General features: G+C 39.6%; 1 protein-coding gene across 18 annotated transcripts in view; it reads right to left on the reverse strand.

Moving 5' to 3' along the window:
- The window catches only part of LOC113239782 (microtubule-actin cross-linking factor 1), a 124,885-nt gene that overhangs the window by 63,170 nt on the left and 47,734 nt on the right, over window positions 1–13,981 (reverse strand). For all 18 annotated transcript variants that reach the window (XM_026476906.1, XM_026476907.1, XM_026476897.1 and 15 more), the window contains 16 exons: window positions 13,690–13,917; window positions 13,247–13,384; window positions 12,416–12,639; window positions 11,957–12,157; window positions 11,141–11,341; window positions 8,651–8,861; window positions 7,829–7,972; window positions 7,244–7,349; window positions 6,081–6,209; window positions 5,636–5,793; window positions 4,767–4,898; window positions 3,597–3,709; window positions 2,392–2,533; window positions 1,520–1,686; window positions 950–1,109; window positions 222–418 (listed from right to left, as the gene is read on the reverse strand). In XM_026476906.1, coding sequence (XP_026332691.1) covers window positions 222–418; window positions 950–1,109; window positions 1,520–1,686; window positions 2,392–2,533; window positions 3,597–3,709; window positions 4,767–4,898; window positions 5,636–5,793; window positions 6,081–6,209; window positions 7,244–7,349; window positions 7,829–7,972; window positions 8,651–8,861; window positions 11,141–11,341; window positions 11,957–12,157; window positions 12,416–12,639; window positions 13,247–13,384; window positions 13,690–13,917 — 2,651 coding nt within the window. The remainder of the gene's footprint in view (window positions 1–221; window positions 419–949; window positions 1,110–1,519; window positions 1,687–2,391; window positions 2,534–3,596; window positions 3,710–4,766; window positions 4,899–5,635; window positions 5,794–6,080; window positions 6,210–7,243; window positions 7,350–7,828; window positions 7,973–8,650; window positions 8,862–11,140; window positions 11,342–11,956; window positions 12,158–12,415; window positions 12,640–13,246; window positions 13,385–13,689; window positions 13,918–13,981) is intronic.

Raw genomic sequence — 13,981 nt, forward strand, 5'->3', positions numbered from 1 at the left:
ACTTACGTAGGGAATTCTCTCGTGAGTTAATTATTGTAAATATTGTATGAAGTAACCTAAGTGCCAAGTTAACGTAGGGCAAAATGTGTGGAGTCCTGGAGAGACATAGGAGATTTCACCTTATTACAGATGTTTCAGGATCTGTTTATTGGGTAATCCTTCAATGTTGTTTTTAAGTCATAATAAATGCTTTTTAATTGAAAACTAAAGGTAAAACTTACTTAAGAGCAGCTTCAATCTCAGCCTTCCTGTGGTCAAGTTTCCTCTGCAAGTTATCATACTGTCTGGCAACTGCTGCCAGCTTACTCTGGATGTCCTGGCGGGAGGCAGGATCAGACAGAACGGTTGCGAGGGTTGCACCAGCTGATTCCAGGTCCGCAAGGAGAGGACGTTGACCTTCGAGCTGGCGTTCTAGATTCTGAGAAAGAAGGCAATTTTCAGTTATTTTTCTACAGTCTTAATGAACAGGAAAATGTTTGCTGGGCTTTACATTGGACTTCCAAGCTTGGCTTGGCATAGACTTTTAAATCTTAAATCCTCATCAGCCTCTACACCTTCCCTGCAAAATGCATAAATGAAAATCCGCCCCCACCACCCGCGGTATTGCTAGCATTCCGATTGCAGTAAAACCAAGTCTAGCCGACTGTCCCGAATTTTTCTTGAGATTTTCAGGACGTCTGACCACGTACCTATGTCATATACCAGAAACGGAAAAAGAGACCACAGGAACAAGGTCACATAATGACACGTGAAAGTTCGTACAGAAAAAAACCTTGAGCAAGCAAGGTACGCTTCAAATCATATAATGAAATTAGTTGGTATAAGCCATGGAAAGTTGGACCACTTATCGACGAATCGCTTTAGACGGAAAACATCAATAGATATCCTAAATACATCATGGTTCAGTACTTATATGGTTCAGTACTTTTCGTAGCGCAAGATCACGTACCTCAATTTTCCTGAGCTGTTCGTCAGGCTCTTTCTCCAAGGCGACATCATCAAGCTTATCGCTGATGGTCTGCAGTGCATCTCGCAGTCTCGCCAGTCCAGCGTCGAATTCTCGTGAGGTGTCCGCCGCTGCACCTAGACTTTCCGCTCGTTTTTCCAGTCTGGAAATAGAATATTTATTTCAGTATAAATATCATCCATCCTCTAGTTGCATGTTCTTCAGTGGCCTTATTTGTTTTCATAACATCAAGTGACGGGACGAGCAAATCGTGCGCCTGATGTAAGCTACACGCCTGTCCATAACAGTTACAGTGCCACTCAGAGCTTTAAATTGCCAAGATCTGAGGGGCACTACTACTGCGCCCATCACCCTGAGACATAAGTTGACAAGGCCCATGTGCCTGTAATTTGATCAACACCATTCAAAACCGGAACACAGTAATGCTGGCACTGTTGCCTAGCGGCAGAAATAGGTCAGGTGGCAGTACTTCACTGGACGAACTCTTACACATGGAGCTCTACTGCGACTAAATAAAAATAAATTCGCATGTAACAATATTTAATTACTCACTTGTTCAACAAATCATTCCACCTGTCTTGCAGGTCTTTAACCTTCTGTTTCAATTTGGCAGCATCAGGCGAGCGCGGATCGAGTCTGCTCAGTATGTCGGAGGCTACTTCTTCGAGATGTGCCAGTTGTGGTTGCTGACTGCGGAATTCTTCACGGAGGACTTGTACCTGTTGTATAGAGGTGTCAGTTGGGAAGTATTACCTACTACATTACTAACACCACAAACGTATACCATCATCGGTCACATCATCGCTCAACATTAGGTGAGATCGCGGTTAAGCGTGAGTCTATTATATTTATTTATCTATAATTCGGAAGATTTACAGCAAGTTTTTTATCAGTAAAGATATGTTAAGTAGCAGGTGACAGTCCTAGGTACAAATCTCAGTAAGTAGCACAAAAAATAGGTTATTACAGTTTTAGTAATCGGAAACTAAAACATTATCATTCAAATGTAAACAACATATTGTTTTACACATTGAGAAATCATGGATACACGGGCAATGCAGGAAAAGCCACATACAGCCGAATCAGCTGCACGCATTGTTATCTATCAGACAGAAAACGAAACAATGAGAGATAGGTAATTAAGTAAATTATTGCTTAGTAAACATACGTCGAATCTCGACGTTCATTGTTCGAGAGGCGGTAGGTGAAACCATCCGGCTATCACGGCTCGTTATTTCTTTAAGAAAAGTGTCTATTATATATATTTTTTACTGCTGATTCTATAAAGCGACAAATGTGAAACTACGGACAATTTAAAGATTTCAAAGGAACGTACATAATTTTAAAATGGGTCGTATTGATTCTATTGCGTAATTCAAAGTGATAAACATGTATAAAAGTAGTTGTGGTTACTTTCTACGTACCTGTTGAACTTGGGTCTGCACCATTCGCGAGTCAGACGAGATAGGTCCAAGAGCGGCCATCATTCGGTCTTTGCTGTTCAACCACTGAGTTAGGTTGATGTGGGTGTCATGGAAGTCCTTCATCTCTTCCATTAGACGGATCCTGACAAAATATAAAGAACGCAATTTATTTAGCATATCATTTATTTATGAACGTCTCTACCTCACAAAAGATGGTCCATAGACCCCTAAGGGGTCCGTGTAATGGGTGCCGGGTCCATGGTGAGCCTACCTAACACAATGTATTAATATAACAATTGGTATACAATATGTTGTGAATAAGTAGGTACTGTGCGGGTGACAGTTTTGAATTCTCGCGCCCTTGACGATCATTATTGGATTGAGCGAAAGGCGCGTAAGTGCCTTTAACGTTAACTCCATTTGACGTGCCAATCTTGGTCTAATTTAGCATATGCAGCAGCAACCGTCACGCCAACAGTTTAATAGCAAACAATAAAAGATGGTAAAAATTAAACTTAATTTTTTTGGAAAGGGTCTGTGGGTTCTTTGAAATTTTTAGAGGGTCCTTGACTAAAAGAAAGTTTAGAAATCCTGCCTTAGACGGTAGTCTCGAAGGGAATTTTTTTTTTATTACACAAAGAAAACACATTTTTAAAAGGGCATTTACAAAGGTGTAGAAGAGATCCAGTTAACGCTAGATGTAGTGAAGAAAGTCTGGAAATCTTTGGACTATGTCGATTTCTACTTGCACCGCAATTTACCAATAACATTCATTCTGAAAGGTCTACGAAGTTGAAAAATACTTTTTCACCTGACTAGCTCGGAAAGACTTTCTTTCTCATTAGAAATCTGCGCCCAAAAGCGTTTTTAAAGGATTTGAAATTCGAACTTGACTATGGGCTGTGGTGCACCTAACTTTTTCTTTCGATGAAAATAGAAATAATGACACGTTTAACTATGCGATTTGTCGTACATTATTTATTTCTGTAATATAAATCTATTGGTATATTTTATACTTATTATTGTTGACATTACACTGACAATGATGACTAATTGCGTTTATTAAATTATTTTAATTCATCGAAGAACTAAAATAATTTCAATACATGGGCCTTTTCTAAAGATAATAGAATAATTTATTACACTTTATGAGTCGTATACATTAAAATACTACTTCTCTGTATTTAATGGGCAAAACTACTCACCTATCCTTAAAAGCATCATGCAACGCCTTCCATCGCGAAGCGACGTCTTCCATCTCACTGTGAAGCCGGTCCGCACCTTGCACGCCTTGCTTGCGCTTCACTAGTTCTCGGACCTGAGTTTAGACGTAATGGATATTTAAATAAGCAATTTCCAATATTTAAACACAACACTGCATCGTAATTGTTTTATAGAAAGGGCGTAAGCGACATTTCGTTGATTTTCGAGGGAGAATATTTTAAGGTACTAATACGGTTTCATTTCAGAAAAAAAAATTTCACAAACGAAATTAAAGTTTTTGAAATACACATATCGTATTGTATACGTGTTCTATTTAGTTCAGTTGATATTAAAAAAAAATCTTTGGTATATATAAAATACCTATTGAACACAGCGGTTTTCTTGAAAATTTTCGAGGTAAGTTTGTGTTTTTTTCTATCGTGACAATTTTTAGGAATCGTATTTTCACACCATATATATCAGTGTATATCCTAATTTTACTATATATTTTTTCCAAAGTGATCGATTCTACACTGCGGAATCAACCAAAGCCATTTGAAGTTGTATAGACTTTTAATTGCAACCAAAATCAAATTTTAAAACAGGATGTAAATACTTTAAAACAGTCGTTAAAACCTAAAAGCTGCTCCCTAAAAAACTACGTAATGTCGCGTACGCCCTTTCTACAAAACACCGATGATGTGTACATATCGTGTTTTACAATGATTCGTTCAATATTTTCAAAGGTAAACCAATACATTTTGAGCTGTCCGCCATATTGAATTTGAAATAACATTACAATATGGCGTTGTTACCAGAATCACAAAGTGTCAGCAAGAACCAGAATGGTTTTACTCTTTTGAATTAAATGATGTGCTGTGAATTCCCTGGACTATGAGTACCAGAGCAACAGAACCAATTTAGAAGAGTTTATTTCCTAAATTGGACCTACTGGGAATCGAACCTGAGACCTCCTCATCTAGCGTCCACGTGGCGCCATCGAGGTGTTGAAAATGGTTAAAATATAGTTTTTATGTGACCCCGGAATATTAAACTATCCACCAAATCCAGTGATGTAGTTTAGGTATCTAGTATCCTTGACCTTGAATATCCATCCAATGTCTTCAAGGCACGTGAAGCTATATCGAAATGATTGACTAATACAACTATACCTGAGTCTTAGTAGAATCTAGGATGCTCTGTTTCTCGTACATCTCTTCAAGGATAGCGCGAGCCTGCTTGATGGTCTTATCGGCTTCTTCTTTCGTGTTTGGCACTGAATCTTTGGGCAATTGTCTTTGAACCTAATAAAAAAAACGAATAAGTAAATTAAATATATAATAAATTTACACTAATATTTTTATCTGAAACTTGGACATTTCTTATACAGTCAAATTCGCGTTTTGGGCCGTTGTTCGGAGTTGAATAGCGTGTCTTGTTCTTGAATATGCCCTGGTTTTTACCCTTGGGTTCACAGGGCAGGTTCAATAAGACAAATTTGAAGATTTGAAGGATTGGAGTCAATTCACGCATTTGTTTAACCCTTCGACCAGTTTTTTTTAAATACAGATATTAAGATTTTTCATGGTGATTCCCTAAATAATTACGGCAAGAAGCAGTAAAAATGTAGTTGCACAATATTTTCATGTTTCCGTTGAGCTGTTGGTTTAATTTAAATACATCAATAAATACAACAAAATAGTCAAGCAAAATTCTTCTTAAGTTTTACAGATCCGTACATGATTAATCTGGATGGAAAATTGCTTTTGCCTGGTTTTAAGTACGAAACGAACATAGCCATAGAGCAAAGATAGGGTCTACGATGGAATGAGCTCGTCCAGATGACGACTATTTAGTTGCGGGCAGGGGATTTCATTCTTGGGCTGTGCGCATAATAAAAGATGACGAAAAGCGCTTAGTACGCTTAAAGGGTATATCGACCAAGTAGGTATGATATCCCGAAAAAACGTCCGAACGTCCAATGGTAAAAGTGGATGGAGCTCAACTTTTGGACAATGAATGATATAAAAGCAGGTTTTACCTTATCAAGGAACTGGTTAAGCTGTCTGCAAGAGTCAAGGTGCTTTCGAAGCTCCTCTCTCAATGCGTCCAGTTCGCTCTGTCGATCGGTCAACTTCGTTCCGAGCAGGGAGTAACGGTTGTTGATCTCCGATAGCTGTTGTTGTACAGGAGATAGCTCTGCAAGAAAAGGTATAAATTAAGTAAATATTTCCCTGTATTTTCTGTATTACTCTAGTACGTAATACCTTTGTGAAAATCTAATACTCTCGGTAGATGAACGGAAAAAGGAAGAGTGATGAACAAATAAAGAAGAACATCAAAACGAGCAGCTATGAAGAGGTCAAGGAGCTGGCTATGAACCGTCTAGAGTACAGAGGCTACACCGACAAGGGGTTGAAGGGGAGGAGGGGACGGGGACAACGATATATCCCTCGTTAGAATTTCAGTCAAACTACAATTCTTACCTTCCAGATGGAAGCCGTCCTGGCTAGAACGGCGCGAAGAGAAGCCGCTGGATGTGGAATGTGTGGATCCAGGACTGACCAGACCGTGGCCCTTTGTTGGTGACGGTGATCGTCCGTCCAGGGTGCGAACTAGAACAAGCAGTTAAATTTTTTTTTTTTTAATGATTCGAGAATCAAAGAAATCGACTCCTCCTACGTAAAGCATCGTATGTCGAAATTGCCAAGTTTACAGGGGAGCATTTTAAGTTCTGAATTCACTCGTTACTCACATAGAGTGATCATCTAATAGATCATCTAACCGATATCTCTCTGCTTATTTCAGTGAGTTCAGAACTTTAAAAGGTTCCCCTATAAAGTTGGCAATTTAGACATACGATACTTTACGTAGGAGGGATCGAAATGTCATCTATACTATTTATTGCAAACTAACAAATCAAAAAGTATACCATTGAGAAACCTTCGAAATGTTATTTTTTCAACGAAAGTTTACTATATGAAATGAAACTATTTTTCCGGATTTAAATCGCATATATTTGTTTTTTCAAACAAACCGACGTTTCGGGCCCTTTACAGGTCCCATGGTCACGGTTGACTGAGGTGGTACAGTCTTCAACCATAATCGCGTATATTTGTTTGAAAAAACAAAAATACGCGATTTAAATCCGGAAAAATAGTTTCATTTCCTATGTGTAAGAATCGTGAAAACCTAAGAACTCAAAAGTTTACTATTTTCACCAATTATCACAATTGTAAATGAATTTTAATTAACCACTCATAAGATGTTGTTTAAATAGTTTTGCATTTCTTTTTTTATATTTTATACTTCTAATTTCAAATGATATAACCTCATGACTAGACCATGAAAAGGACTCAGTCCCTTCCGAGACCACAAACGTTGCAATACGTCCGAAACGTCAAGGCAAATAAAATATGTTTTTATACACGATTAAGAACGGTTACATACGGTGATTTTAGTTCCGTATACAAAATCAAACAATATATGAAAATCGTGAAACTTTAAATCAGTATACCAAAAATTATCGAGACTCCATTCTTCACATGTTTCTATTTTCTTCAAGTGTCGCCATCTACAGTTTTAAATAATTACTAAAGTTCACTTAATTAATATCCCATGCTACCATTACAAAGGTCAATATACTTACTGGGCGTCTGTCTCTTGGTAGGGCTGTAGACTTGCCTCTTTCTGTGCGGACTGTCAGCGCGGTCGCCGCGGGTAAGAGCTTCGTAGATCTCGCCTGCTTCGTTCACCTGATAAACAAAACAACGATATGCTGTAACTGTATGCGTTAAGAATCAGATTAAGGAAATAAACTCCGTAGACACTACCCGAACCGCTTAACCTGAGGCTTTTTTATGATACCCAGTAATGGGACGAACAGGTCGTGTACCTGATGGTAAGCGACACGCCTGCGCATAATAGTTGCAGCGCCACTTAGAGCATTGAATCGCTAAGATCTGAGAGGCACTGCATTGCGCCCGTCATCTCGAGGAATACGTTATCAAGTCCGAAGTGTCAGTAATTTCACCAGCACTCCTTATCCTTAAACCGGAACGCAGTAGTGCTCATATTGGCGGCAGAAATAGGTACTTACCTGGACGTATTCTTTTACAAGAAGCTCTACTGCTACTTATTCTATTTAGAATATGAGGCTATTTAGAAGCTAGTTGCATCGGAAATTAACCCAAGAACTTTTACGAGGAATTAAGGACAAGTGCTTAATATATACCTTTTCAATAGTAACAGAGAAATCTCTGTACTCCTTGGTAAGGGGTCTCAATTCGTCCTGCTGTTGCTTCATGATGTCCAGGTCGACAGCCACCGGCTGCAGACGGCCAACGCGGTTCTCCATTGCTTGCAGCCATTCTAAGACCTGTTGGTTGCAAATTGAGTATTTGAAATTTAATTGTAGACAGGAAGTTACGACTGGTAAGCCGGTAAAAACTTTCTTCATCTGACGGGTACTGTCACTGCGTCCCTCACCGTGGTGGCAGAATTTCCCAGGATGAACTCTTTCACGAGAAGTTCTACTAAAGAATAACAGAACTGAAATAGCGTAAAATATAAATTCATAAGATTAATATCCTGTCCGTCCCTGAATGGAAGACAAGTCAATTTCTAAAGGAATCCGAAGAAACTTAAACCACAGATAATACATAATTATACTGACTTAAACGCAACTTGGATGTCTCCGTGTTGAAGAAGAAACAGAAACAAAAAAGATGTATAACATAATTGAGTATCATGGTGGTCAAACGTGTACTATACACGGCAAAAAGTCATTAAAAACCAAAAACAAAGAACTGCAAGAAGCACATAAAAGTTCGTAAGATCCGCTAGTTCGTTCGAGGCTTAGTTGGCATAGCGTCTGGCACGGCTTGCTGGAAGACGTTGGATCGAATCGAGACAGAGTGAAGGATTTTTTCTAAGTGTTAGATCTTCGTATTAATAATTATAACCAACTAGTGTCGTAATTTCACAAAAATGATTGAATATCAGGGTGGTCAAACATGACATTCAATAAACTGAAAAATTACAAAAAAAGACGTACCTGAGCCCTCAATCCCTCATACTGGCTGAGCTGATCAGCTCTCTGCTTGGACAGTTTCTGCTTCTCCTCAAGAGCAGAATTAAAGTCTCGCCATTGGTTCTCCAGTTGCTTGATCCTGTCGCGGACAGCGTGGGTGTCGGTGACGTCCTTCTTGGCGATCAGCTGCTTGCCAATGCGCAGGCACTCTTCTAGCAGAGGCAAGTGTTTGTCTCTGTGGAAAAAAGTTTTCGTGAAAAGGATGTGAAAGAAATTGATGGAGAACATCAGATTTTTTTTGTCGTTACGTATAAACGTATTCTATCTTCTATCTATCTATCTGTCAGATCGGTATTATGCAGTGGTGGTGGTGGGAGAATGGTTGTTTTTTTATGTAAAGTCATAAGTCACTTATAATTGCAATCAAGTGGTATATATGGTGTACATTTAAAAATGTTTCGTACCTAAACAAGAATCTTAGTAGGGCATCGTAACAAATATACATATTATCATAAAATGTTCTAAACAAAAAATGTAATATAAAATTCAACAAACAAACTCTATCTAAACATTCACATTACCATATTCATTATTAATGGCTTTTTTATGTATTCATATTATTAGCATTTCGAGTGACGTTATCATCGTCAATGGAAACCTGCGACATCAGAGGAACTGCCTATGTGTTACCAGCCTTTGTGAGTCCTGTTGATACGCTTTTTGAAAAACCCTATGTCATAAAGCAAAGGAAATACTTCGGTAGGGAGACCATCGTGAAGGTTCAGAGAGAAACGAACGAACTAACTAATAATCGCATATTTTTACAATGTCAAACATCAATAGTGTTGGGTCATGGAAAAATGTCCATTTCGAAAAAATCATATTTTTCTTCACTTCGCTTTTTATTTTTATGGCTCCATCATTATGAGAAATGATGATTTTGCCAATGTCACGGTTGAAAGAAAAAAAACGAAACAAAAAAAAAGTTCGCTAAGCACTAATAGGACATTAACCGGTGTTGGTAAGTTGGACCACGGGAGTACTCAGTTGAGAATGTAAAACAAAAGACAACATTTATAAATATATGTTATTTAAGTGGATAAATTTACATAGAGTAACAATATGGGGGGAGAACACTAAAGTTAAGAGGTTATTTATGTTAATGGGGCGGGGGAATTTTGGAGCAAGTAAGTTATAAAGTGGAACAGCAATATTAGGGCAATTGAAAAAAATGTGTTCCAAGGTACCGTCTTCTAGGCCGCACTCGCACAGAGAGTGATCTCGGACTCTGATTTTACGCAAAAATACAGGGGTGCAAACATGGCCTAAGCGCAAACGAATAATAGTGAAGTGATGTTTTTAGGCAAATCGCGACGTTTAAAAAACCAGGGTTTAGTGGGTAGATTTGGTAGGAGGTTACCATATTTTTCTAATAATTTTCCACATTTGACGTTGCCACCTGTCAAAAGTTGAAGTTACTGAACGAAAACGATGGAGTCAATAAAAAGGTTTTTTCGCTGTTGTGATATCATTTTAAGCGTCTTACACGTTTGCATTTTATAGTCACGCTATGTAATATAAGCCTTCGAAATGATATTTTTCTAAGTTTTCAAATTTTTCGGCAAAATTTCAACTATTCTAAATATTTTCGGGAAATTACCCAATAGTTGGCATCAATAATGTGGGGATGGGTTCTACTGTTTTGGCGGGCACGCGATGGTAGAAATGTGATAATAGGCAGTACGAAAAGGTCCCCTAAGCACTTCCTCTGTTATGCTTCTCAATTGAATGCTATGGCAGCATATACCTATGACTTCAAATTCTAAGTATATTTCAATGTTTAGTAATATCTTTTGCTAACTGAGAACGGACACAGCGTGATGAAATCTGCACATTGAAGTTCTCCAACCCGCATGAGATAATTCATATCTTTAGGATAATTTTGGCCATTTGTGTGTCTTATCGTACAAGATATCTAAGTGTAAAATCGAGAAAATACAGGTAACGATAAACGTATTGTATCTGTAGACATACAAAAGGTTGTATCAGATATCGTATGGCAACGGCATATCTTACGATTACGTTGATACGTAAGGAAATGACGCAGAAGCTGTTATGACTCAGGTCGGCGACCCACGATAACCCAAAATGCTTCATGAACCCAGCCTAATAAAGAACGAAAAGAATTAATGTTTTAACAGACCACCAAACCCATTGCCAGGTCCTTAAACTAGGGAATGCCAGGACACCCTTTAGTTTGCACGGGTTTAGCACAGGTGCTATGAGAAATTTAGAAAACATAATTTCCCAAATTGGTCCTGCCGGGAATCGAACCCGGGCCACCAAGATCGTCGTCGTCGGTTGGACTTCGATTAGTTTTCCTTACATACAAGTACGCAAATTGGAGATGTCCGTATAAGAGGCCAGTAGGTGGAGGTCCGTAGTCTCCGCCTACCCCGGTGGGAGACAGGCGTGATGATATGCATTTACGTACAGTACGCGATTGCCACGAACCTGAAATGAGCCAAGTCGGACAGACGCGCCCGCAGTTCCTCGGCGGGCATCCGGGCCAGCTCGCGCGAGTCGGCCTGCTCCAGCAGCTGCGCGTGCGCCGCGTCCAGGCGGGCGGCCTTCTGCGCGAACTGCGCCAGCTCCGACGACACCTCGTCCAGGAACTGGCTGCGCTTCATCGATCGTTCCAGGAGCTTTTCGTATCTGATGGAAACCATCGACGAAATGTCAGTTTTCGAGGATTTTTTTTAAGATACGAAGTGATGTAAGCGACACGCCTGTCCATAGCAGTTGCAGTGTCACTTTGTCCTTTAAATCTGAGGGCACTGCCACTGCGCCGGTCGCTTTGAGACATAAGTTGACAAGTTCCATGTGCCTGTATAATTAGTATTAAGGTTACCTTAGACCTTTATTTTTTTTCCATTCTCTAAAATTTTAGAAAAAATTTGTCCAAATTTTTTTCTGTTAAGGAAAAGGCAAAGGTTTAAAATGATATAACTAAGTCTGGATAAATTTCGCTTTTGCTAGTTTAAGGTACATAAACGCCAAGTCTTCAGTTCACTACACTTTATTCATTGATTGATAACGAACGATTCATAATTTTAAGACTTAATAACTTCAAGAAAAATCCTGTTCAATTATTATTGTAATATTATATTAACGGATTCAGTTCTGATATTCCAAATTCAAGTTCCAATAACAAAACTAGTTATTATTACATTCATGAATTTAATGGGCTCGCAACTTTAATACCGACTCATGTAAGTCTGTCCTTCTTTCTCTAATATAAAAAGGGAGAATAACATATTGAATATTTACCTGGCGTAAATCTCTTCAGCGCGTTGCTCCAACTTCTTGGCTATTCTAGCATTACTGGGGTTCAAAGCAGCGTCTCTGGCCGAGCTAACGAGCTTGGCAAGCGTAGGTCGACGTGCCTCCAGCTCGTTCTGCGCCAGGCGATGCTCGCGCACTTGCTCATCGAGCCGTTCGCGGATAAGAGAGGCGGGTTTGAATTGGTTCCTGAGGAAAATTTGGGGCTTAGTTCAGTGTACGTGGAGCGTTATATTGCCAAAGATTGGTATAAAAATCGAACAATCACAAAGAAACATTCCTTCGATCCGGCTGGATTCGAACCAGCGACTGCGCCAAACCGGGGCTACCTCTCTCGCAGATGAGCTACGAAACGAGTCAGCAGAACTTACTTATGAGACCATAATTGGTCAGTGATCACGTGATTGGCTGAAGACGGAGACATTATGATAGGTCAATGAAACTTACTTGAAAGCATTCTCAGCCTGTCCCAGCCAATGGGCTTGCGCCTCAGCCGCATCTTGTAGACCTTGACACTGCAGCAGCGCCCCCTCTAGTTCACTGCATCGGGCTCCAACCGCTCCAACAAGATCTTTATAGCGTGCGGTTAAGTCGAGTACTGGAACTTCTAGCTGACGGATTTCTGATGGAGTCAGGTTGCCTTCCAGCGACTTTACAAGTTGATCGCAGGCCTGTGATAATAAATGTTTATTTAGAGTATTTTTTTTGATAACTCAGAACTAACCACTAACAAAGACGTTACTTCATTATGGTAACCAAAGCAAACGACTTAGATTAAATAGAATGGAATAGAACATTACAATTCAAAATACATATAATATCAAGGGATAATACGATCGTCACTAACGCAAACAATAACAATGAATGAAATATAAAGTAGTATAACTACTGCTTGTCTAAATACAACGAAGTCAAGTAAAACAAAATAAAAACAAAATTACAATGTTTCAAAAGAAAGTTATCGACACTGTAGAATTCATTATACAATAAAAGTGGTTTTAGTCGGGTATAAAATGTTTCGTCGTTAGTAACACTTTTCAGGTCTGTGTGTGGAATCGGAGACCAATTACCTTGGTTAGTAGTTTAATTTAAATTTACTTATGTCTTCTTATTTGAGAGCAAGGCTTTTGTCAATAGAATAATTGGTGCTGAACAGCGTCCTAATTTTGAGCTCCTGATACAACGCGAGTTTAACTTATCCCTGATCTGATTAACTTGGTCTGCAGCACTTCCCTGTCTGACGACGCTACATGTCCAAAGTTATGGTAAACTACTTACGTCCTTGGCGTTGTCAATAAGTCGTCCTTGCGCGAGGATCTCTGTATGCAGCGCTTTGGCTCTGGACAGTTGGGACTCCACGGCGCGTGGTTCACCGGCCACGCCTTCAGACAGCACTGAGCGCGCTTGTGGCTCGATCTAACAAGGTAATAACGTATCTTTAGCAATGAAATTTGACATGTAACAGTTTTGGAAATATAATTTAGAAGGCTCATTTTACGTTCTATGTTTAGAAATATGTTTTGAAGTTTTATTTATCGTGAATTATAAAGTTTATTTTTACAAGTTTATTTTATTTTTGTTTTATTTTTAAAATCTAATTTGTCAGTTCCTCAAAAAAAATTACTTTTGTATTTCGTCAGTTTTACATACAGACGATTCCTCGTTCCGATCGATCGTATATCTATACGGCAGCCTTTATTAGTACATATCGTGGCGAGTACCTCCTTCAGCCAGCGGTCGGCGCGGTCCAGCGCGTCGTGGTAGTGCTGCGAGCCGTGCGCGGCGCCGCGGAGGCGCTCGTGCAGGCGCTGCGCGCGCGCAGCCAGCTCGGCGTGGCGCCGCTTGGCCAGCGCGGCTGCTTCTCTCACGGCGCTGTCGCCCGGCGCCGGCACGTGCGACAGCCGCGACGGCAGCGACGTGCGGTACTCGTTCACCACGTTCAGGAACTCCTGGAAGCCGATATCCAATTATATTACAATACATTATTATTACCATACATCAAGCAGCAGTGGA

The sequence above is a fragment of the Hyposmocoma kahamanoa genome, unplaced genomic scaffold (genome assembly GCF_003589595.1).
Source record: "Hyposmocoma kahamanoa isolate Upper Pololo Valley unplaced genomic scaffold, ASM358959v1 116, whole genome shotgun sequence".
NCBI lineage: Eukaryota > Metazoa > Arthropoda > Insecta > Lepidoptera > Cosmopterigidae > Hyposmocoma > Hyposmocoma kahamanoa.